The sequence below is a fragment of the Pelophylax lessonae genome (assembly GCF_965119305.1).
Source record: "Pelophylax lessonae genome assembly, chromosome: 7".
Lineage (NCBI taxonomy): Eukaryota > Metazoa > Chordata > Amphibia > Anura > Ranidae > Pelophylax > Pelophylax lessonae.
In genome coordinates this window covers 267268427-267294301 of record NC_138774.1, presented here as the reverse complement: position 1 = coordinate 267294301, position 25875 = coordinate 267268427, and the positions used below count along the sequence as shown (strand labels likewise).

Here is a 25875-nt window from a genome sequence, read left to right as displayed (position 1 = left end):
CCATTTAGAGCTCCTGCACACAGCTGCAAGGGGGCTGTACAGCACAGAATGTGGGTCCATTTAGAGCTCCTGACACAGCTTACAGGGGGCTATACAGCTCAGAATGTGGGTCCATTTAGAGCTCCTGCGCACAGCTTAGAGGGGGCTGTACAGCACAGAATGTGGGTCCATTTAGAGCTCTTGTTCACCGCTGCAAGGGGGCTGTACAGCACAGAATGTGGGTCCATTTAGAGCTCCTGACACAGCTTAGAGGGGGCTGTACAGCTCAGAATGTGGGTCCATTTAGAGCTCCTGCGCACAGCTTAGAGGGGGCTGTACAGCTCAGAATGTGGGTCCATTTAGAGCTCTTGTGCACAGCTGCAAGGGGGCTGTACAGCACAGAATGTGGGTCCATTTAGAGTTCTTGTGCACGGCTGCAAGTGGGTTGTATAGCACAGAATGTGGGTCCATTTAGAGCTCTTGCGCACCGCTGCAAGGGGGCTGTACAGCACAGAATGTGGGTCTTTTTAGAGCTCTTGCGCACCGCTCAGAATGTGGGTCCATTTAGAGCTCTTGCACACCGCTGCAAGGGGGCTGTACAGCACAGAATGTGGGTCTTTTTAGAGCTCTTGCTCACAGCTGCAAGAGGGCTCTAAAGCACAGAATGTGGGTCCATTTAGAGCTCCTGCTCACAGCTGCAAGGGGGCTGTACAGCATGCTTGAGTGTCCAGAACCTTCGCAAAAATTTCCTAGGGAGCAAGAGCTGCCCATTGACAGAAATGACAAAATGCCACTGTATGCTGGTATGCACCATTACTTGTGTAAACTTTGTGCACATGCATGGATGTCCCAAATGCAGCCAGTCTGAGCTGCAAGCAGTCAGTGAGCTAATAATGATATACAGCAACAATGGCAATGTACCTTCTATATAATTCACTGATGCCAAAATACAGAGAGCACCTCACAGGGTTACTGGGTGTGTACTGTGAAGCCTGTGTGACTTCCTTTCTGTGCTTCCCTTATTACATTCAAATTTCCAAGGAAAACGCTGATGTTCTGATCTCTGATTGGCTATAGTTATTATCAAAGTTTGGTCCGGTAAATACAGATTTGAGATTTTTTTTTTCCCCTCCTTTTTTAGTCCCAGATGGGGTTTTCGTCTTCTTTATTTTTACATTATGTGACGGGCGGCAATAGGACAGTCCTATTGGTTTCAGCACCAGGCCACGCCAGCTGTCAAAAACCTTGAGCGGCAGCTGCACCTGATTGGCTTTAGCCTCCGTTTGGCCAACAATTTCCCTTCGACTTTTCATTTGTAGGATGTCAGGTAGAAAGTGGCTAACAGTGGAATGAATGGTCTGGTCACCAGGTCTCTTGGTCACAGCCAGTGAGCCAATGAGGAGAGAGAGAAGGGGCGGGGCCGAGCCGCAGCTCTGTGTGTGAATGGACCCACACAACACTGGCTCAGGAATGAACCTACTCGGGTGCCTTAGCAGGAGGGAGGGGCCAGGAGTGGAGGAGGATTGGGGCTGATCAGTGCAAAAACCACTGCACAGAGCAGGTAAGTACAACATGTTTGGTATTTTTTAAAAATAAAAGCCAAGCCTTTGTTATCACTTTGGAAAAAGGAGAAAAAAAATACCCTATAAATCAGGGGTGAGGAAACTACGACCCGCGGACCATATACGGCCCGCAAAGCCATCTGATCCGGCACTGCCATTGGGCTGCCTCCGGAGGGGAAGGGGAACGCCTCATGATTACACACAGAGCGGGTTCCTCTGCTTACCCAGCGCGGCCGCTGTCGTACAAAGTCATGCCTCCTACCTATGATAGACAGCACAGTGGTGACGTCTATCATAGGAGTCGGTCCAAGAGGCATGACATCGTATGAAAGCGCCCACGCCGGGTAAGTAGAAGGACCCGCTCTGTGTGTAATCAGGAGGCGCTCCTATCCACTTTCGCTCTGCATTGATGGGGGCACTAATCACTCTGCATTAAGGGGGGGGAACTAATCCATCTGCATTGGTAGGGCTTATTAACTGTGGGGGGGGGAGGCTCTGTGACAGGCACACAGAGGTAGGTGTTTCAGCTTAGCTGAGACACACGATCTCACTGTGCCTGTCTGACAGGAGAGAGGAGAGCCGCCTGCTTTGTTTTTATGCGCGGAGCGCGCTGCACATTCTAATTGGCTCGGCGGCGGGGGAAGGAGAAGGGGGACGGAACTTCTGAGGGGCGGCCCTTTCTCCCGGAAGTGAGGAACCTTCCCCCTGAAAGCACCGGAAGGGGGAGGAAGCAGAGGAAGCAGATAAGCAGAAGTTCCACTTTTGGGTGGAATTCCACTTTAGTTAGTAGAGTTGTAGTCGAAAAAAAATCATGAGAGCAAGAATACGCATGCTCAGAAACGAAAGAATACATACCAAACAATTCCACACATGACATCACCTCTGAAGTTGAATTCTGTCGTACGGGAATATTTGTATGTTGAGTAACCTCTTCACTTTCCATATGAGACTAGCATGCAACAACAGATGAATATTCGTCCGATAATCTGATCGTGTGTACGAGGCTTTAATCAACCCCAGTGAGTTTCCACCTAAAGCGGAGTTCCACCCAGAAGTGGAACTTTCTGCTCATTCTCTTCCTCCCCCCCCCCCCCCCGTTGCCACATTTGGCACCTTTCAGGGGCGAGGGGGGAATGGGTACCTGTTTTTGACAGGTACCCCTTCCCCCACTTCCGGGAGACAGCACCGTAGCGCTCTTCCTCTGAAGTTTGGCCCCCTCCTCCTTCCCCCCCCTCCCCCGCCGAGGCAATCCAAATGCGCATTGCACTTCGCGCATGCGTATTAGGGATACGCCCGTGAAGCCGCAAGGCTTCACTGCCGGGTTCCCTTTCCGGCAATGGCGGCGGCAGCACCCGACAGCCGATGGAAACATCGCTGGACTCCAGGACAGGTAATTGTCCTAATATTAAAAGTCAGCAGCTACAGTATGTGTACAGTATGTGTAGCTGCTGACTTTTAATTTTTGGAGGGGGAAAGGGTAAGCTGGGCGCTTTAAAGCGGTTGTAAACCTAAAAAAAAAAAAAACCCTGCAAGACAGATCCCTCAGCGTCCCTTCCGGGTTCGGCGGCTCCGGCGTTGTGATTGGCCGGAGCCGCGATGACGTCACTCCGGCGCATGCGCACGGGAGTCATTTTGCGGCAAGCTCCCGGCATGGAAAGCTGAAGGTCCGCCGGACCTTCAGAGCGCATGCGCCGCTCGCGTGAGCGGCTGCATGCAGTGCAGATATCTCCTAAACCGTGCTGGTAAGCCTTATTATAGGCTTACCTGTAGTTAAAAGTGGCAAAAAGCGGTATACTACCGCTTTAAGTGAAATTATTAATTTTGATGTAAAATGAATTTAGCCAGAAATAAATCGCCTCATCCCTACTCCTTCACTCTCCACAATTATTGCACAAATGATGGGACTGAACTCTTCTGAACTCAGCCAAAACTGTTGAGTCATCACTACACTGCTGAATACATATTGGCTTTACTGAATATTTGTGGACTGCAGTGAAGTTTTTTTTTTTTTCTTAATCTTTGTTATTCAAATTTTTTCTGATATCATACAAGAGGGTTTCTGTCAAGTCTTGCCATTGAGATTATCTGATCCTCCATCCTTTAATGGAAAATGCCAGAGTTGCCAGTCGGAGTCTGACACCCATAGGGCTGCCACCTGTCCAGGATTCACCCGGACAGTCCAGGTTTCGAATTATGTGTCCAGGTTTCAGTCTGCCTGAAACCCGGACACGTGATTTAGACTGGGCTGTGGCTTCCCAAGTAACTAAGAAAATCACACACAAATCTGCTGCCATCCGGGAGCTGCGGGTGGCTGTCTGGGGGCAGGTTTGGCATCACTGGGCGGGCAGGGCGATGATGTCAGCAAGAGCAGTTTGGCATCACTGGGTGGGCAAGGCACAAATGTCAGAAATAACATGTTGGGGGCAAGGCGATGATGTCAGCAATAGCATTTTGGCATCACTGGGGGGGCAAGGCAAAAATGTCAGAAATAACATGTTGGAGGCAAGGCGATGATGTCAGCAATAGAATTTTGGCATCACTGAGGGGGCAGGGCGATGATGTCAGCAAGAGCAGTTTGACATCACTGGGGGGGCAAGGCGATGATGTCAGCAATAGCATTTTGGCATCACTGGGGGGGGGGGGCAGGGCGATGATGTCAGCAGGAGCAGTTTGTCATCACTAGGTGGGCAAGGCAAAAATGTCAGAAATAGCATTTTGGCATCACTTGGGGGCAGGGCGATGATGTCAGCAGTAGCATTTTGGCATCACTGAGGGGGCAGGGCGATGTCAGCAGGAGCAGTTTGGCATCACTGGGGGGCAAGGTGATGATGTCAGCAGGAGCAGTTCGGCATCACTGGGGGGGCAGAGCGATGATGTCAGCAGGATCAGTTTGGCATCACTGGGGGGCAAGGCGATGATGTCAGCAAAAGCATTTTGGCATCATTGGGGGGGGGGGGGCAGGGTGATGTCAGCAGGAGCAGTTTGGCATCACTGGGGGGGCTATTATGTCAGCAGGAGCAGTTTGGCATCACTGGGGGGGGGGCAGGGCGATGATGTCAGCAGGAGCAGTTTGGCATCACGGGGGGGGGGGGCTATGATGTCAGCAGGAGCAGTTTGGCATCACTGGGGGGCAAGGCAATGATGTCAGCAGGAGCAGTTTGGCATCACTGGGGGGAGGGGGCAGGGCGATGATGTCAGCAGGAGCAGTTTGGCATCACTGGGGGGGCAGGGCGATGATGTCAGCAGGGGCAGTTTGGCATCACTGGGGGGGGGGGCAGGTCGATGATGTCAGCAGGAGCAGTTTGGCATCACTGGGGGGGGGGGCAGGGCGATGATGTCAGCAGGAGCAGTTTGGCATCACTGGGGGGGGGGGGCAGGGTGATGATGTCAGCAGGAGCGGTTTGGCATCATGGGGGGGGCAGGGCGATGATGTCAGCAGGAGCAGTTTGGCATCACCGGGGGGGGGGGGGGGAATGTGGAATTGCGATGATGTCAGCAGGAGCAGTTTGGTAAAACCTACTGTTCACTGCAGCGCACATAGTTACTACTCTCCTTTGGGCACCCAAAGGTGTCCCAGGTCTTTTGTAATCGTATAGCATTGAAGGCAAACCGTGGCACCCCAGATGTTTTAGAACTACCTTTCCCACAATGCTTAACTGCACTGCAGAGTGCATGAGCATCATGGGAAATATAGTTCCAAAACATCTGGGGTGCCAAGGTTCGCCATCACTGTCGTATAGTGTATACTACAGGAAACAAATGGCCCTGTGCTGCTAAAGTGTTAGGGTTTAGCTTGAAGAAAAGGTGGCAACCCTAGACACCCATGATGTTCGCAACTCCCAGCTAAAGACTGGGAACCATTGGCCGGGGGAAAACACAACCAACTGGATATTTCCTGGTTAGTAAACAAGAATATCTGCGCTCAGACTGACTAATTAAATTAGAAAGCTGCTAACACATTTGCTGGTCACAAACAGAAAATATAAAAACATAAAAATGCAGTGCTTTCCTTTAATAGACTAAAGTGCACATAAAGTCCATTTCCCTTTGAAGCAGGGTGGATAAAAATCGATAATTTTTTTTTTAAAAAATCAAAATGATGCAGATATATTATATTTAAATCGGATTTTTATAATTTAAATCAGATTTTTTAAATGTTTAATAAATGTATTTGAATGAAATGCTTTTGGAGTAAAATCTATCTAAAGATAGTTTTCTATTCAAGATACATTAATAATTTAGTTTATTCAGCATGAAATGGAGCTTAGTTATGTAGCAAGAGGCTGTATATTCTGCAATATTTACATTTTTGATAAACTCTTTCAATGAATCCAAACTCTGCAAGCTGAGATAACATGCAGTGCATTGATAAATTCACACAATTTCACAGTGACCATGAGCTAAAACAAAGTTCAGGAATATTCCTTTATCCCATTGTATTACAAATCTATGTACACTACAAACTGTATGATTGAACCGGTTCTGATATCGCTGTTTTACTAACCTGACAGCTTATTATTCTAAATAGAAAACCTTCATTCTGTTTGCAAATATTAAAGATTCTAACTACCAGCAAGAATGAGTCCCTACATTTAAAGAGCACCTGTCATTTCAGATCCATCATGGCAACTCCTGTTAGTGGGCATCCACTCACCTGCTGCTGCCACGTCCCTCATCTTGTGGCACTGCCGCATCACCAGCCATCCCAATAAAATGAATAGGACTGTCGGTGAGTCAAGAGCCAATCAGAGGAGGAGTTTCTGCGGGACAGAGATGACAGTTGCTCTTCAAAAATTATGATTTAAATCAAGCCTTTTTACTAGTTATTTAAATCATGATTTAAATCCAATCCACTCTGCTTTGAAGGAGAACACACAATCCTTGGTAGGGTGAGCAGAAACAGAAATCATGAGTAGAAACCTCCACCATCGACACACACAGCCTTTTACTGAATACAGCTGACTACTCTATTACAGAGAGTCAAACACACACAATAATCTCCAAGCAGCTTCAAAAAGGATCCCTTTTCTTAGCTAACCCGTCAAGTGTGGTTCCTTCCAGGTCCAGGTAATCATGTCAGAGGTGTCTTTCCAAAAAACAACCCCCAATCGAGATCCTCCGTGCGGTGTGTGCAGAGAGAGAGGAGGATCAGAGGAGGATGGTGGACGGTAGGAAAATTCTCTGAGGACCTCAACTGGGGATTGCTTATTGGAGTGATCGGAAAATACTCTGAGGACCTCAACTGGGGGTTGCTTATCCGAGAGATAGGAAAATACTCTGAGGACTTCAACTGGGGGTTGCTTATCGGAGAGATGGGAAAATACTCTGAGGACCTCAACTGGGGGTTGCTTATCAGAGAGATGGGAAAATACTCTGAGGACCTCAACTGGGGGTTGCTTATCAGAGAGATAGGAAAATACTCTGAGGACCTCAACTGGGGGTTTCTTATCGGAGAGACAGGAAAATACTCTGAGGACCTCAACTGGGGGTTGCTTATCGGAGAGATAGGAAAATACTCTGAGGACCTCAACTGGGTGTTGCTTATCGGAGAGATAGGAAAATACTCTGAGGACCTCAACTGGGGGTTTCTTATCGGAGAGACAGGAAAATACTCTGAGGACCTCAACTGGGGGTTGCTTATCGGAGAGATAGGAAAATACTCTGAGGACCTCAACTGGGGGTTGCTTATTGGAGTGATAGGAAAATACTCTGAGGACCTCAACTGGGGGTTGCTTATCGGAGAGATAGGAAAATACTCTGAGGACCTCAACTGGGGGTTTCTTATCGGAGAGACAGGAAAATACTCTGAGGACCTCAACTGGGGGTTGCTTATCGGAGAGATAGGAAAATACTCTGAGGACCTCAACTGGGGGTTGCTTATTGGAGTGATAGGAAAATACTCTGAGGACCTCAACTGGGGGTTGCTTATCGGAGAGATAGGAAAATACTCTGAGGACCTCAACTGAAGGGTTGCTTATCGGAGAGATAGGAAAATACTCTGAGGACCTCAACTGGGGGTTTCTTATCGGAGAGACAGGAAAATACTCTGAGGACCTCAACTGGGGGTTGCTTATCGGAGAGATAGGAAAATACTCTGAGGACCTCAACTGGGGGTTGCTTATTGGAGTGATAGGAAAATACTCTGAGGACCTCAACTGGGGGTTGCTTATCGGAGAGATAGGAAAATACTCTGAGGACCTCAACTGGGGGTTTCTTATCGGAGAGACAGGAAAATACTCTGAGGACCTCAACTGGGGGTTGCTTATCGGAGAGATAGGAAAATACTCTGAGGACCTCAACTGGGGGTTGCTTATTGGAGTGATAGGAAAATACTCTGAGGACCTCAACTGGGGGTTGCTTATCGGAGAGATAGGAAAATACTCTGAGGACCTCAACTGAAGGGTTGCTTATCGGAGAGACACCTCTGGCATTATTACCTGGATCTGGAAGGAACCACACTTGAAGGGGTTAGCTGAGGAAAATAATCCTTTTTGTAGCGGCTTGGAGATGATTAATGTGTGTGTTTGACCCTCTGTAATAGGATGGTCAACTGTATTCGGTAAGAGGCTGTGTGTGCTGATGGTGGTTTCTACTCAGGATCTCTGTTCCTGCTCACCCTATCAAGGATTGTGTGTTTTCCCTCAAAGGGAAATGGACTTTACGTGCACTTTAGTCAACTAGGAAAAGCACAGCATTTTTGTGTTTTTCATCGTTTATGATTAGAATAGTTGCCCGTGAGCTGATGAAAGTGTGCCATGTTGCCACAGTTAGTATAGGGCAGTAATGGCGAACCTTGGCACCCCAGATGTTTTGGAACTACATTTTTCATGATGCTCATGCATTGTGGAGCATCATGGGAAACCTAGTTCCAAAACATCTGGGGTGCCAAGGTTCGCCATCACTGGTATAGGGAATGATAAAAGGTGGGAATTCCTAAAGGACATGGATTGTTGTGACATTCCTTTTTACTTCTTTCGGCATCAGAGGCAAAAAGGAGTTGGTGCTAAAAGACTTCCCTTTCCCTGATTCTGCTGTGCTGATGATCATAGTTACATAGTTACATAGTTAGTCAGGTTGAAAAAAGACACAAGTCTATTTGGCTCAAACATTAAAAAAAACAAAAAAACAGTATATTATTTATTTAACACTTTTCTACCTGGGGACTTAAAGAGTAACTCCACATTTGTTGAGAAAAAACATTCCCCTCTGCAAGGATTTTAAAAAACTTTGTTGTGGTTTCCTACCTTTTTGTTATGCTAAATTAAGAGCTGTTTGTTTGTCTGTGTCCATGTGCAAGGTGAATCTAATGGGAGTGTTTTTTTAATTATCAATCAGCTTCTGCACCTACAAGGCTCTAATGAGGAAAATTGCAGGGTCTGAATCCCTTTAAATGTGATTTCCTATTGGGAGTATCTCAGCAAAAATGACATTTTTGTTGCAGGCGATGCCAAAAAGCTGACTTATATCTTAGTGCAGAATTCTGGGAAAATCAGTGAGCCAATCACACAAGCAGGAAATGATATATCTGTGTACGGAACACCTCTAGGTAGCCATATTGCATTGTACTTTACAGAAAATTACAGCTCTGATTATTAAAAAGGAAAGGTAATTTTTAATAACATTCAATTACAATGTGGTTTGTGTTACAATTGTATACGCTATATTTTTTTATTTGCCATTTTTTTACCAAAGTGGAGTTACACTTTAAGTACTTATTAAGGTAATACTAAAGTCTTTTTTTCCATTAAAAATAACAAACATGTCATATCTACCTCCTCTGTGCAGTTGGTTTTGCACTAAGCAGCCCCCATCCTCCTCTTCTTGGGTCCCTCTTCGGTGCTCCTGGCCCCTCTCCTGTTTAGTGCCCCCACAGCAAGCAGCTTGCTATGGGGGCACCCGAGCCGGGCCGCAGCTCTGTGTGTCCGTTCAGACCTGGAGCCATGGCCCAGTCCCGCCCCCTTTCTCTCCTCTTTGGCTCACTGGCAGTGACAGCAACGAGAGCCAATGATGCCATGCTGCTGTCTCAGCCAATGAGGAGAGGATTCCCGGACAGCCGAGTCTGCTGTGCAACTTCGCTGGATAGAGATGGACCTCATGTAAGTATTAGGGGAGCTTCTGCACACAGAAGGTTTTTTTATCCTAATGAATAGAATAAAATAAAAAAACCTTCTGCCTTTACAACCACTTTAAATTGGTGTTTAACAGAAGGATTCATCGGTTGTTGATATAAGCCTAGGTGAGTAGACATGTTCACACCAGATGAAGTTCCAGTGCATTTTTAATCGGCATCAAAAATGCATGAACAGTGTTTTCCATGTATTTCAATAGCTCTAATTCCCACCAATGAAGTGCGTTACAGTGCAATCAACAAAAGCAGAACATACTGCATTTTTTCTGTATGGAACACATTTGTAATGTGGCAAAATGCAAGGAAAGTGCACCAAAATGTACATGTCCTCAACCGAGATGAAGAAAAAAATTAGGGGAAAAATGCATCAAAACGTACTGGAACGCATAAAAAGCAAGTGTGAATGTGCATGCAAAACTGCATCCGCAACACACAAATAGTGGTGTGAACTTGCCCTCAAAGACCACACAGGTATGTGTAGTTTTCCTTTCTCTGAGGAGCAGAGGGAACATCTGGGGGTATGGGTAACCAGAGGTCCTGTCTTAGGAAGGGCCTAAGTTATTTTAGGGATTTTTAAGTATTTTTAGCATGGATGGGAGAATCTATTGGTTGAGCTTTACATGTTAAGATTTCTCTGGTTCAGCCTTCGGCCCCTTTCACACAGGGTGGGTTCCATTTCATTCAGCAGGGGATCAGCTCACAGATCCCCTGCTGATTGGAGCAGAAAGGACAGATGACACATTTGTGTCCACTCAGTGTATGCTCTAAAGGCGGCGGGGAGTAAATAGACTCCGCTGTCCATTTCTCCCGACTATCTTCCAACTCAATACATTTCTCCCGAGTACCCTCCGACTCGATCCATTTCTCCCGACTACCCTCCTGCCTCGATCCATTTCTCCCGACTACCCTCCTGCCTCGATCCATTTCTCCCGGCTACCCTCTGACCTGATTCATTTCTCCCGACTACCCTCCACCTCGATCCATTTCTCCCGACTACCCTCTGCCCTGATCCATTTCTCCCGACCACCCTCCGCCTCTATCCATTTCTCCCGACCACCCTCCTGCCTCTATCCATTTCTCCCGACTACCCTCCGGCCTCTATCCATTTCTCCCGACTACCCTCCTGCCTCTATCCATTTCTCCCGACTACCCTCCTGCCTCTATCCATTTCTCCCGACTACCCTCCTGCCTCTATCCATTTCTCCCGACTACCCTCCTGCCTCTATCCATTTCTCCCGACTACCCTCCTGCCTCTATCCATTTCTCCCGACTACCCTCCTGCCTCTATCCATTTCTCCCGACTACCCTCCTGCCTCTATCCATTTCTCCCGACTACCCTCCTGCCTCTATCCATTTCTCCCGACTACCCTCCTGCCTCTATCCATTTCTCCCCACCACCCTCCGCCTCTATCCATTACTCCCCACCACCCTCCGCCTCTATCCATTTCTCCCGACCACCCTCCGCCTCTATCCATTTCTCCCCACCACCCTCCGCCTCTATCCATTTCTCCCGACCACCCTCTGACCTGATCCATTTCTCCCGACTACCCTCTGACCTGATCCATTTCTCCCGACTACCCTTCGACTCGATCACCTTCCATATTTTTCTTTTTCAGTGAACCTAATCAGACCCAGATGTGGGGGGGGGGGGGGGTGTAAACGGACGCAAGTCCAATTACACATACCTGTCCATAGGAATGCATGGATCTTCCAATTAGGTCGGATCGCCTGTGTAAAAGAGGCCTTACAGGCTGAACCAGGGAAACCCTAACATGTATGGGTAACCATGGTATAGCTAAAAAATAGCAATACAATACAACAGTCTTTATCTATATGTGCAATATTCTTTTATACTGCTGTGAGCCATAATTGGACCTTAATAAATATGCAAACTTTGTTTAAAGTAATCCTCATTTTTTTTTATATCGTGATGTCTGAATAGACATTCCAGGTGTGTCTATTTCTCCTCAAAATAGCTATAACCATATCATAGCATGGATATCTGGCAGGGAACTCTCTCCATATGTTATCAGACTGTAGGTGGGCTGGTTGTCACAAGTTGCAGTTGGTCAATGGAAACATAACTTTATATGGTGTATTATTCACAAGATATAGGTGACATTGGCTTTCAGTAGTCCTCTGTAGCTTAAAGAGGAACTTCACCTGATTTTCAGATAAGTAAAGGCTCAATTACACCGATGCAGCCTTCTGGAGAGCAACGCAAGGTAGATCACTTCTCCGGGGGCATTTGGAGGCGATGAGGAGGTGTTACATCCCTTACCCACCACCTGCTTGAACCCCTAAAAACCCACACCATTGCACACGGTTGTGACGCAGACCCATTCGATCGAATGAATCGCGCTGAGTGGGCAGTACTGGTAAAAGTCATCAACTACAAGAACTGATGCTGGGTCATCCTAGGCAAGGAATGAGAAAGTGGTTCAGGTACCTGTTGAAAAGGGTACTTGCTACAAAAGAAATTCAAATAGTGTATGGGGTGGGGGGTAGGATTATGCAAACAAGCCCATCCTCAAAAAGATGCACCACACACAGGGATCAGAGGTGCCCAGAATGTCCGATATACAGCAAAAACCTGTAATAGTTGTATGTGACACTGCAGAGCAAGTCCATCACCTGAGTCCAGTTCCTTTCATTATAGATATTGCATATCCCAGTTCAAATATACATCCTCTAATCCTCCGTTATATTAACACAAGAACATAAGATGACCCTCCCCTAGTGGCTGGACATGTAGAAATCCACATCTGGCCAAGCATTGGGCTCGGTCTTTTGAGATTTACTGTATATACTTACTTGCTCTGTGCAATGGTTTTGCACAGAGCAGCCCTGATCTTTTTTTTAAGGTCCCCCGCAGCGGCCTGGCTCCCCCCCCCCTTGCTAAGTCCCCCCAAAAGCAAGTCTCTTGCTATGGGGGCACTCAAGCAGGCTTGCTCTGCTATGTGAGCCATTGAGGAGAGAGAGACCAGGAAGAGCCACTGCTCTCCTGCACATTGCATGATCAAGATAAGGTTCAGATAAGTATTTGGGGGTGTTGGGGGGGAGCTGCATGCAGAAAGTTTTTTACCTTCATCCATAAAAAAAAAAGCTTGAGCCTTTAGAACCAATTTAATTATTTAAAGAGGATCTTCACCCGCCCCCTGTGTTTATTTATTTTTTATTTACCCCCCCCCACCTTATCTTAAGGTGGTATCTGCAGATTTCAGATACTCACCCATCCATCGGATCCAGCAATATGACACTGAGATCCTCTCATGCCCAGCACACAGCTCTGCCCTGTGCAGACATTTCTGATGTCATCAAGAGACCCGCTGGCACTTCCTGGTTCAGTGGGCGGGCCTCCTGATTATGTGCTGATAGGCCCGCCCCCTCTTCTTTTTCTAAATAAGCTATGGAAGGAATGGAGGCAGGGGCGGACATTTTTACCAAAAAGAAAAAAAAGGTAAAAAAAACCAAGCACAATACGTGCAGATGATGGAAGGAGGGATGGATTGGAGGGAAGCAGCAGAAGAGGGTGAAGGTCTGCTTTTAATGTAATTTTCTAATAATGCTTTAAAGAGAAAAAAATCCACATTCTTGTCTCCTTTTTTGTAGGGTCCTTTATGGTCTACCTTCCCCTTCCTGACTCCAATGATGGGATTACCAGGGTAGGTTCTACAATTTTCACCACTCCCATCCTGTTCTTGGACAATAACATCTACATATTCCATAGAACTTGCATCAAGGTGTAGATGCTACCTGCTTGGATATAAAAGCTGGGTAGTTTTCTGGCACTCATTAGAACTGAGAAAAGGACTTGGAGAAGCTGCAAAACACCTTCAGCATTACAGAACTGTTAAATGTGACTAAGGCTTTTTTCACAGGGGTGGGCTATGGTTATTAAGGGTACAGGGTTCACCTGTGTGAGGGCCATGTTTTGCCTGCATGAGATGCACAGGTGTGCAAGCAGTCTCCTTTATGTCAAATGTATGCAGTGGCTGCATTTACACAGCTGCTGGTCCCAATTTGACACCTGCGTATGTGCAAGTCTCCAAACTCCCATTGTCTGCATTTTGGGACCCGCATCCACACAGATGTCAAACTAGGAGTAGAAGCTGTGTCTCTGAAGCCACTGCCCTCCCGTCCCTCCTTCCTTCTCTGAAATTTATAGAACTTGTTTTACTACACTCCAATGATGAACTTAAGTTCTGTGAATGGAGGAGGAGATATGCCATTCAACTCAGCCTCCTCCAATCACAGAACTTGATGAATCATGGAAGTGTATTAAGATGAGTAACATGGCACCTGCTCAAACAAAGATCTGTGAATGAATAAACTACAAGTCCCTTGTAGTACTTTTAGTCCATTAGAAAAAGTATGGGGTGATCAATGCGCTGTCACGTATGTATCCAAGTAGGAGGATTCCTCTAATATATTGCAGCTGGTGGCAAATTAAATAGGACTATGAGATTCGGATCAAATCCTATTCCACATGCAGCCAGCTCTAGTATTTATCACTAAAATACCAATATCAATATCACATTCACAATGAGTCGGCGCAAATGGAAAAAAATCTCAGAAAAAAGGCTCAAAACAAGCCAACCAATCACAGCAGGACCTCCCGCAATAGGATGCAACGGAAATCACCAAAATCATGTAACGATGATTAGAATAGAACAAAATAGGTAATCCATAAATTTTACTTTTACTATTTATAGATTACCTATTTTGTTCTATTCTAATCATCGTTACATGATTTTGGTGATTTCCGTTGCATCCTATTGCGGGAGGTACCGCTGTGATTGGTTGGCTCGCTTTGAGCCTTTTTTCTGAGATTTTTTCCATTTGCGCCGACTCATTGTGAATGTGATACTTTTAGTCCATTGACACTTCCTCCAGCTCTATAACTGAAATGAGCTGGGGGAAGAGTCTGCAGAAGCTTGGCATCGCATCTGCAAAGCACTTATACTGGTTGCAATGCCTTGCAGGCTCGTTTGCAGTATGAAAAAATAACTATATTATTTTTTGGTCCTTTTTAATTAAGGTAGGTTTATAGAAACGTAAACTTAGTGAGCACAGATACACATGACATCATGGTAGGTACAGTATATAGGTCATCATTTTTCTTCCTCCAAACACTGTGAGTCAAGTTAATGCCAAAGAGCTCGATTTTGGTCTCATCTAACCACACCAATCTACCAATCCGTCACTGAATCATTTAAATGTTCATTGGCATGACTGTACATGTGCCTTTTTGAGGAGGGGGACTCGTCGTGTTTGGAGGAAGAAAAATGCTGACAATGACCCTAAAAACACCATCCCTACAGTCAAGAACGAAGGTGGAAACATGATGCTTTAGGGCTGTTTAAAGGTGCTGACTGACTTTGCTGCATTGAGGGGCCAATGGACGGGGCCATGTATTATTAAATCTTAGAACCTTCTTCCCTTCAGCCAGAACACTGAAGATGGGTCGTGGATGGGTCTTCCAGCATGACAATGACCCATATTATACCACCAAGAAGCACATTAAGATCCTGGAGTGGTCTAGCAAGTCTCCAAACCTTAGTACTATGCAGAGCTTTTTTTCTCAGAGAATAGGTCCATGAACTCCTCCCTTCTGAGTCAACCCCTGTGTCTTCCCCGTACTCACCTCTGAGCACCGTTCCTTGGTTTCATCCCCACCTCCCAGCATCATCCCTTTTAGAGAATACAGAACCAATTATCATTTGTGGTGCTAAGTGATTTGTATGGAATTTGTAAATGATAACAAGAAGGACAGTAAAATAGATTCCCTGTAGCTAGCAACAATGGACCTCCAGCAAAAATGGATCCACCCCAGCAACATTAGACTTCCAACAGCCAGCATCAATAGACCCTCCAGCAGCCAGCAACAATAGACCCCTCCCTCAACATTAGATCCCTCCCAGCAATGATCAACCCCCCCAGCAATATAAGACTCACCCCCCATCATCAATAGATCCTCCACCAGCAACAATAGACCTCTCCAGCAACAACAGACACCCCTGAAAAATAGATCCCTCCAGCAACAGTTGATTCCCTAGCAGCCAGCATCAATAGAACCTCTAGCACACCCCAAAGAAACCCCTTGCCATTACATACATTCAGTGCTGGAGGTGCCGGAACTGCGTTCCCCCACGTTCCTGCTGAAAAAAAGCCCTGGTCCTATGTAAAAACTATGGAGGGAGTTGAAACTTCAAGTTGCCAAGTGACAGCCAAGAAACCTTAACCACTTTACCGCTAAGTACTGTAATAGTACTGCGGCAAAGTGGCTCGTTCCCGTCTGACGACGTAGACCTACGTCGTCAGACTACTCCCCTGTAGGCGGCGCTCGCGCGCCGCCGGAGGCGCGCTCCCGCTGTTTTCATTCACAGCGGGAGTCGGGCCAGGGGAGGAGCAGCGGCGATCGCCGCTGCTCTGCCCCGATCGTCGGGGATCTAGTGTGGAGATCCGCCCGCCTGTGTAAACACAAGCGGGCGGATCTCCTCAGTGACAGGGAGTGACAGATCGGAGTGTTCAGCATAGCTGGACATCCGATCTGTCCCTGTCTCACAAAGTCACCTCCCCCCCCCACACGTCAGTAAGCACCAGGCATACATTAACCCCTCCCTCTCCAATAAAGTTAACCCCTTCCCTGCCAGTGTCATTTTTACAGTAACAGTGCATATTTATAGCACTGATTACTGTAGTAATGTCACTGGTACCCCCAAAAGTGTCAAAAATGTCAGTCAAGGGTCCAATCTGTCCGCCTCAATGTCGCAGTCCCGCAAAAAAAATCGCAGATCGCCGCCATTACGCGTTAAAAAAAAACACCAAAAATGACAAAAATCTTTCCCTTTGTTAGTAAACGCAATAACTTTTGCGCAAACCAATCAAAATATGCTTATTGCGATTTTTTTTACCAAACATAGATAGCAGAAAACAAATTGGCCAAAAATGTAAAAAAAAATTGGTTTTTACATCTTTTTTGGGGGGAATTTCATATAAAAAAATGTGAAAAATATTGTTATTTTCTCAAAATAAACGCTCTTTTTTTGTTTATAGCGCAAAAAGTAAAAATCGCACAGGTGATCAAATACCACCAAAAGAAAGCTCTGTTTGTGGGAAAAAAAGGACGTCAATTTCGTTTGGGTACGGCGTCGCACGACCGCGCAATTGTCAGTTAAAGTCGCACAGCGCCGAATCGCAAAAAGTGGCCCAGACGTAAGACAGCAAAATGCTCTAGTGGTAAAGTGGTTAAGGATTTATAGAATATCTGTAAAGAAGAGTGGGCCAAGATGTGTACAAACCTGGTCACTAACTACAAGAAACATCTTACCTCTGTGCTAGCCAACAGGGGTTTCTCCACCAACTACTAAGTCACACTAATGTAAATATAGTCATTTAGTAGGGGTTCCCTGAGACTGCAGTTATTTCAAGGGTTCCTCTGTAGTGAAAAGATTGAGAAAGGCTGCTACAGAGGGTATATAGGAGATTTAGGACTCCATGGTAGGTATATACAATAGGTGACACTATGGTGGGTATATAGGAGATCTTGGCCACTATGATAGGTATATACATATAAGTAACTCTGTGGAAGGTATACAGGAAATCCGTTACACTATGCAGAGTATATAGGGGATCTGGGACTCTATTTTAGGTATACAGGTGACTCTATGGTGGGTATATAGGTGATCTGGGCCACTATGATAGGTATATACATATAGGTGACTCTATGGTAGGTATACAGGAAATATGCTACACTATATAGGAGACCCGGGACTCGATGGTGGGTCGATAGACGATCTGGGCAACTATGATAGCTAAATACATTTAGATGACCCTATGGTAGGTAGACAGGAAATATGTTACACTATATTGGGTATATAGGAGACCTTAGACTCTATGGTGGGTATATAGGTGATCTGGGACACTATAGAGGGTATACATGAGATATGGGATATCATCTTAACACAGATACATGTGACATTATGGTAGGTAAATATGTGACACTATTGTGGGTATATAGGAGATTTATCTAGGTACGCCGTGACCCTGTGGTGGGTATATATGAGATCTGGGACACTATAGAGAGTATATAAAGGATCCAAGACTCTATTGGAGATCTGGGACACTATAGAAGGTATTTAGTGGATCTCGGACTCTATGGTAGGTAAATGGTAGATCTAGGACTCTATGGTGGGTATATAGATCAGGGACATTGTATAGGGGATCTCGGACTCTATTGTGGGTATATAGGAGATCTAGGTCTCTATGGTAGGTATATAGGAGATCTAGGACTCTATGGTGGGTATATAGGAGATCAGGGACACTGTATAGGGGATCTCAAACTCTGGTGGGTATATAGGAGATCAAGGACACTGTATAGAGTATCTCGGACTCTACGATAGGTATAAAGGAGATCTAGGACTCTATGGTGAGTATATAAGAGATCAAGGACACTGTATAGAGGATTTTGGACTCTATGATAGGTACATAGGAGATCTAGGACTCTATGGTGGGTATATAAGAGATCAGGGACACTGTATAGAGGATCTCAGACTCTAAGATAGGTATATAGGAGATCTAGGATTCTATGGTGGGTATATAGGAGATCGAGGACACTGTATAGGGGATCTCAGACTCTATGGTGAGTATATAGGAGATCAGAAACACTATATAGGGGATCCCGGACTCTATTGTGGGTATATAGGAGATCTAGGACTCTATGGTGGGTATATAGGAGATCAGGGACACTGTATAGGGGATCTCGAACTCTGGTGGGTATATAGGAGATCAGGGACACTGTATAGAGGATCTCGGACTCTATGATAGGTATAAAGGAGATCTAGGACTCTATGGTGAGTATATAAGAGATCAAGGACACTGTATAGAGGATCTCGGACTCTAAGATAGGTATATAGGAGATCTAGGATTCTATGGTGGGTATATAGGAGATCGAGGACACTGTATAGGGGATCTCAGACTCTATGGTGGGTATATAGGAGATCAGGAACACTATATAGGGGATCCCGGACTCACTTGTGGGTATATAAGAGATCTAGGTCTCTATGGTGGGTATATAAGAGATCTAGGACTCTATGGTGGGTATATAGGAGATCAGGGACACTGTATAGGGGATCTCAGACTCTATGGTAGGTATATAGGAGATCTAGGACTCTATGGTAGGTATATAAGGGATCTAGGACTTTATGGTGGGTATATAAGAGATCTAGGACTCTATGGTGGGTATATAGGAGATCAGGGACACTGTATAGGGGATCTCAGACTCTATGGTAGGTATATAGGAGATCTAGGACTCTATGGTAGGTATATAGGAGATCTAGGACTCTATGGTAGGTATATAGGGGATCTAGGACTTTATGGTGGGTACATAGGAGGTATGGCACATGGCAGTCGTTTGGTCCTCCAGGGATGACAGGACTGTGTTGGAGGAGGGTGCCCCTGTATCAGACAACAGCACACTGACTACTACACACAGACACGGACTGGATGTTTCTACATCTACCATAGGAAGGAGGAGGAGTGTGAGGATCCTCCCCTCTCACTCACCCACACTGGCTCTGCTCCCCATTTCTGCCCACCTGCTCTGCTCCTCCCATCCAGTCCAATCCTCTTGTCCTATCACAGGCTGCTCCTGACGCTGGTGGGCGGGCTGCTAAAGGCGACAGGCGATGGAGCAGAGATCGCGCCTCCTTGCTTGGACCAATCAACACACACCCCAAAGGCGAGCAACCAATGAAGAGAAAACCTCTCAGCTATCAGGAGAGCTGCTCACATCATCTACCGGAAGGTGACGCTTACTAGCCAGCCCCATTTCCGTCCACCGGTGGGGGCCGAGTCCTGCCCCACTTCCGGTTTTGTATTTTTTATTATTTTTTTTTTTTACAGTCTACTCCGCCCAGAAAAAGTCCCTTGGTGACTACGTCATATAGGTGGGAAGTAACCCGGAAGAACGAGAGAAAACATCTGAGGGGAAGTTGAGAGGAGCCCGAATGGTGTGTCTTTCTGTATGTGTGCCAGGTATACAGAGCCAACTTCACCCAGGAGGTGAGTACAGGGCAGGAGGACTGAGGGGGACAGGTACTGGTGTCAGGGCTGTGTGGAGGGGAGCAGCCAGCACTAGGACTGTATATACCACATAATGGGGAATTACAGATTAGATTCCTCCTCCCAGAAACACATTGATAACATTTTATTTTCCCATTTTTATCACCTACTTTATATTAAACCCAGTGACGTCATCACAGGTCTCTGTGCTTTTCTATGCCAGTGTTTATCAACCTCTTTTTAGTCAAGGCACCCTTTAAAGTGGAGTTCTGGCCTCAAAATTGATTTTGGGCCATCCGCTTGCTGAGTGTCCCCTGAAAAACAAATGGATAGTCCCGATTTTTTATTTATTTATTTATTTTGTTTACTTACATTATTATTGAAGAAAATATACTTCCCTTTCTTCCACTTCCTCCCTCTGCGGCCGCGGCCCGCGCCGTCACTTCCTGCTTGCATTGACTCCTGGGAGATGAACGTCATCGCTCCCATGAGTCAATGCGCCGGCACCGGCCCGCGCCGTCACTTCCTGCTTGCATTGACTCCTGGGAGATGAGCTTCATTGCTCCTAGGAATCAATTCGCCTGCACCGGCCCCGCTGGTCACTTCCGGTGCATGCACGGCATTCCCTGCTAAACAGCTTCTGGGCATGCCCAGAAGCTGTACAGGGATTACGCTCCTGCAGCGGACGTGACGAGCGGAGCCGGTGCAGGGCATTCTGGGACTCCGACCTCACCGAAGAGGAAGCTCCGGCTTCAGCTGCCCACACCTGAGATGGCAGCGCTGGACAAGACATTTTCAAGGTAAATATTTCTTCTAAAAGTTAAGTGCGACCCGGGACAGTTCAGAGGCTATCATTGTGGAATGTACTAGCCCTGACTGTCCCGGGGGTATTTTTATCTAAATTTCACCCCCGAGGCCGGAACTCCGCTTTAACCACTTCTGGGCTGAAAGGATTTGCCCCCTTAATGACCAGGCCGTTTTTTTGCGATACGGCTCTGCGTTACTTTGACAATTGCGCGGTCGTACGATGCTGTACCCAAATATAATTGATGTGCTTTTTTTTCCCACATATAGAATTTTTCTTTTTTGGTATTTAATCACCTCTGCAATTTTTATATTTTGTGCTATAAACAAAAAAAAAGAACCACAATTCTGAAAAAAAAAAAAAAACAATATTTTTCACTTTCTGCTATATAACATTACCCCCCCTCCCCCCAAAAAAAATAATTTGTTTTCCTCCTTTTAGGCCACTTTAACACTTGTGCGACTTCAAAGTCGTGCGATTTTGATGCCAGTTTGACTGGGCTTATAATGTCTTTTCCTCAAAACGCATCAAAATCATGGCAAAAGTAGTGCAGGGATTACTTTGAAGTTGGTACGACTTCAGTCGCACAGATATGAATGGAGCTCATTGGAAATAATGGAGAATGGCTTGTCATGCGATTTTTGACGTCCCAAATCGCATGACAAGTCGCACAGATATGAATGGGGCTCATTGGAAATGATGGAGAATGGCTTGTCATGCGATTTTTGCACTCCCAAATCGCATGACAAATCGCACAGATATGAATGGAGCTCATTGGAAATAATGAACGACTTGTCATGCAATTTTGCAGTCCCAAATCGCATGACAAGTCGCACAAGTGTGAAGGGGGTCTTAGGCAAATTTGTATTCTGCTACATATTTTTGGTAAAGTTATCGTGTCTACAAACTAGGGAAAAGATTTGTCCTTTTTTATTATGTTTTTTTTACTACTAGTAATGGCGGCAATTTGCGATTTTTAGTGGGACTGCGACATTGAAACAGACAGATCGGACCCCTAACTGACATTTTTGACCCTTTTGGGGTGACCAGTGACATTACTACAGTAATCAGTGGTAAATAAATATGCATCGTTACTGTAATAATGACACTGGCAGGGAAGGGGTTAACACCAGGGGCAACCAAAGGGTTGGGTGTGAGCCTAGGGGGTGTTTTCTAACTGTATGGGGGAGGGACTTGTGGAATCAACACAGGGACCTGTGATCCTATATAGAAGGATCACAGGCACTCTGTGATCATTCCAGAGAGAAGAACGGTCAGCTGTGTTTTACAACAGTTGACCATCGTTCTCTCTCTCAGCGGGGAGCTTTTGCGGGTGCCTGGCGGCAATTGCTGCTGCCGGTCCACAGGATCGGCTTCCCCACTTCCTAATGGGCGCTTGTGTGCGCGCGCCCCCAGGAGCCGTACTTGTAAGTACCTGTAGTATATCTGCGACTGGCCCCCAGGAGCCGTACTTGTAAGTACCTGTAGTATATCTGCGACTGGCCCCCCAGGAGCCATACTTGTAAGTACCTGTAGTATATCTGCGACTGGCCCCCCAGGAGCCGTACTTGTAAGTACCTGTAGTATATCTGCGACTGGCCCCCCAGGAGCCGTACTTGTAAGTACCTGTAGTATATCTGCGACTGGCCCCCCAGGAGCCGTACTTGTAAGTACCTGTAGTATATCTGCGACTGGCCCCCAGGAGCCGTACTTGTAAGTACCTGTAGTATATCTGCGACTGGCCCCCAGGAGCCGTACTTGTAAGTACCTGTAGTATATCTGCGACTGGCCCCCAGGAGCCGTACTTGTAAGTACCTGTAGTATATCTGCGACTGGCCCCCAGGAGCCGTACTTGTAAGTACCTGTAGTATATCTGCGACTGGCCCCCAGGAGCCGTACTTGTAAGTACCTGTAGTATATCTGCGACTGGCCCCCCAGGAGCCGTACTTGTAAGTGCCTGTAGTATATCTGCGATGGGCGGTCGGCAAGTGATTAAAATTATGGAGAGTTTCGAGACACCCCATTCTAAAATGTAAAAAAAACGATTTTAATAGCGTTACATAATGCAGCAACATCCATACATAGGACACCCAACATTAGAGATTACTTTTTTTTTTAATCCAAAGCAAATACACTTTTGCACACTGGTACTGACTAGTATTCCAATGTTTCTCTTCTCCCTCATTTCCTCTCCATCAGTCAGCCAATGTGACCCCAGTGCTAAGGGAGAGGGGCAGGGAAGGGTCACGCAAGGACGCTGTGAATTGCGACAGACAACCTACTTATCAACTGATGACATCATTGGTAGTTAGGATGCCGGTGTCTATAAAGTTGTAATGGTGCACAATGAAAACCTGTGGCTTTGTGTAACGAAAAGACCGGCTTCATCTACCTGATGGCTTGTATATTATTTTTGATACATTTGTAGGCATTTTGCCAAAGCCCCCTAGTTGAAAATGGCTGTTCTATGCAGGCAGATGATGGCTGGTAGAAGGAGATGTCCCAGCTCCTACCTCAGTACCCCTCTCAGCCCTGGTACAAGCAGAGGACTGGCTCTTAGGGGGTAGTTAGAGGAAGTAAAGTATGCTATTTTTATTTTTTTACCTGCATCGTATACTAGCACATTATTTGACACTTACCTGCAAACAAAGCCCTTGTCGGAGGCCACATCCATCTTCGCCCGTTTTCCTTCCGGGTCCCCAGACTTCGGCTGTGCTACTGGCCAGAGCCAGGTGATGTCACCCTCACTCGTGCTCAGGAGCCACCGGTCACGGCACAGGGCTCTCAAGAAACAGCACAGGTGGCCGTTCCTTCAGACGTCATTGGTGTGGTATACAGTAAATATCTCCGAAACGGTGCAAGCTTAGGAGATATTTACAGTACCTATAGGTAAGCCTCATCAGTACAATCAGTAGATGTAGGTTTACAATCACTTTAACAAAAAGCACTGCACCATAACTTTAAATCTACAGCCAATCAATTCCAGATCAACCCGAAGTGTTTATACCTGTGCAGTATAACACAATGGTGCAAAACAAATTTAATAGTTGAAGTAGAACTATAGGCAAAACTTTTTTTTTTCTTTTTTTTTTCTTTTTTTTTCTCATTTTTGAGAAAATAAGGGAGGGTTATAACTAGGGATCGACCGATTATCGAGGGGCGATCTGCACTTTCCCTGATATATCGGAATCGGCCGCTGAGGTTACCGATATTGCTGATATTCCAGGAAAGTGTTTGTACCGGAGTGATGCCTGCAGCTAGAGGCATCACCCTGGTACTGTCGTCCATAGCCGATGGTCGGCTGTCTTGTAATGACAACCGATGCGGCTGAGAAGCTGCTCGGCTGTCATTGCAAGGAGCTGGAGAGGACGCCCTCCCGCCGCCTTCCGCGACTCGCCCGGGTCCCCGTCCTGACAGGAGACCTGGGCACCCAGCCTGCACGGCTGCCGAAGACCCGATAAAAGCCGCATTGGGCTCTAATCGGGTCTCCCTGTAAAAACCCGGAAGTGATGTCATGCCAGATTAAAAAAAAATGACAGCATTCAAAACAGCCAAACTTGGCAGAGGAGGGGTTTGGGGTCTTTTATAGACCCCCAGATCCCTTCACAACAGTACCTGTCAAGTGCTAAACAAAAAAAGGTTTTAGATGTACGAAAATATCGACCGATACCGATTATTCAATGGCCACAATATCGGTTTTGGCAACGAAAAACCAATATCGGTCGATCACTAGTTATACCTGTCAGGTTTTTTTTTTTACCATCTGTGTCCCATTGCAGGGATTTCCCTTTACTTGCTGCCAAACAGGAAGTGAGAAAAAAAAAATGTGTAGCAGAATACAAATTGGCCTAAAATGATGAAAAAATTAGATTTTTATTTTTTTTTACTGGGAATGTTGTATAGCAGAATGTGGAAAATGTTTTTTTTTTTTTTTTCAGAATTGTCAATTTTTTTTTTTTTTTTTTTGTTTTATAAAGCAAAAAAATAAAAATCGCTCAGGTGATCAAATACCTCCAAAATAAAGCTCTATTTGTGCAGGAAATAAAAGGACATCAATTTTATTTTGGTACAGCGTTGCACGACTGCGCAATTGTCAGTCAATGTAAGGCAGTGCCGAATCGCAAAAAAATGGCCTGGTCGTTAAGGGGGTTAAAGTGATAGCGCAGCTATAAACAAAAAAAGAGCGACAATTTTGCAAAAATAACAATATTTTTCACTTTTTTTTTATATGAAATTCCCCCCAAAAAAATGTAAAAATCAAATTTTTTTTAACAATTTAGGTCAATTTGTTTTCTGCTACATATGTTTGGTAAAAAAAATCGCAAATAGCGTATTTTGATTGGTTTGCGCAAAAGTTATTGTGTTTACTAACAAAGGGAAAGATTTTTGTCATTTTTATTGTTTTTTTTTTTTTTTTTTTTTAACGAGTAATAGTGGCGATCTGCGATTTTTTTTTTTTTTTTTTTTTTTTTTTTTTTTTTTTTTTCGGAACTGCGAAATTGGGGCGGACAGATCGGACCCTTGACTGACATTTTTGACACTTTTGGGGGTACCAGTGACATTACTACAGTAATCAGTGCTATACATATGCACTGTTACTGTAAAAATGACACTGGGAGGGAAGGGGTTAACTTTATTGGAGAGGGAGGGGTTAAGTGTGTCCCTGGGGCGTGCTTCTAACTGTGATTGGATGTGGCTGTGTGTGTAACAGCAGAGATCAACGGTCCTACATAGCAGGACTGAGTGATCTGTGCTTTTACACAAGGGAGAATGACAGGCGGCTTTGTTTATATTAGCCGCCTGCCTTTCTCCCTCTCCACCCGACGATCGCGAGTAACCGGCGGACATCGGGTCCGCCGGTCTCACGCGCGGGCTTCTTAGGGTACGAGCGGGAGCGCACCTCTGGCGGCGTGCGGTTTCCCCCTATTGGCTCCCAGGCTAGTGACGTACCGGTACGTCACTTTGCCTGGGAGGGGCTGACCGCCGCCGTATATAGTCGAGCGGCGGTCGGCAAGTGGTTAAGAGAATTCCTTGGGCCCCCCCCCCCCCCAGGTCATTAGAACCAGTGTCCCCAATGGAAGATTTCGCCTCTATTACTTTTCTGTGGACAACCCAAAATTTGCAATTTTCTTTCACTTTCAATGATAATGGTAAACAGGACAAATGGAGAGGGGGAAATCTCCCTAACGGGGAGTCAGACAGCAATTTATAAACTGACAGGGGTTCTAATCCATCTGCACTCTATCCAACACTTTAACCACTTGCCGACCGCTTACATTGGTGCTACTGCTGCAAAGTGGTTCGATTCCGTCCAGCGACGTAGACCTACGTCGTAG

The 25875-nt window shown here is 45.9% G+C and overlaps 1 protein-coding gene across 1 annotated transcript in view; it reads right to left on the bottom strand.

The window, feature by feature from the left end:
* Nucleotides 1–19446, bottom strand: part of G6PD (glucose-6-phosphate dehydrogenase) — a 92845-nt gene extending 73399 nt beyond the window's left edge. The window contains exon 1 of the mRNA XM_082262902.1: nt 19237–19446. Within this exon, the coding sequence (XP_082119028.1) occupies nt 19237–19258 (22 nt within the window). The 5' untranslated portion in view covers nt 19259–19446. The remainder of the gene's footprint in view (nt 1–19236) is intronic.
* Nucleotides 19447–25875: the final 6429 nt, after the last annotated feature.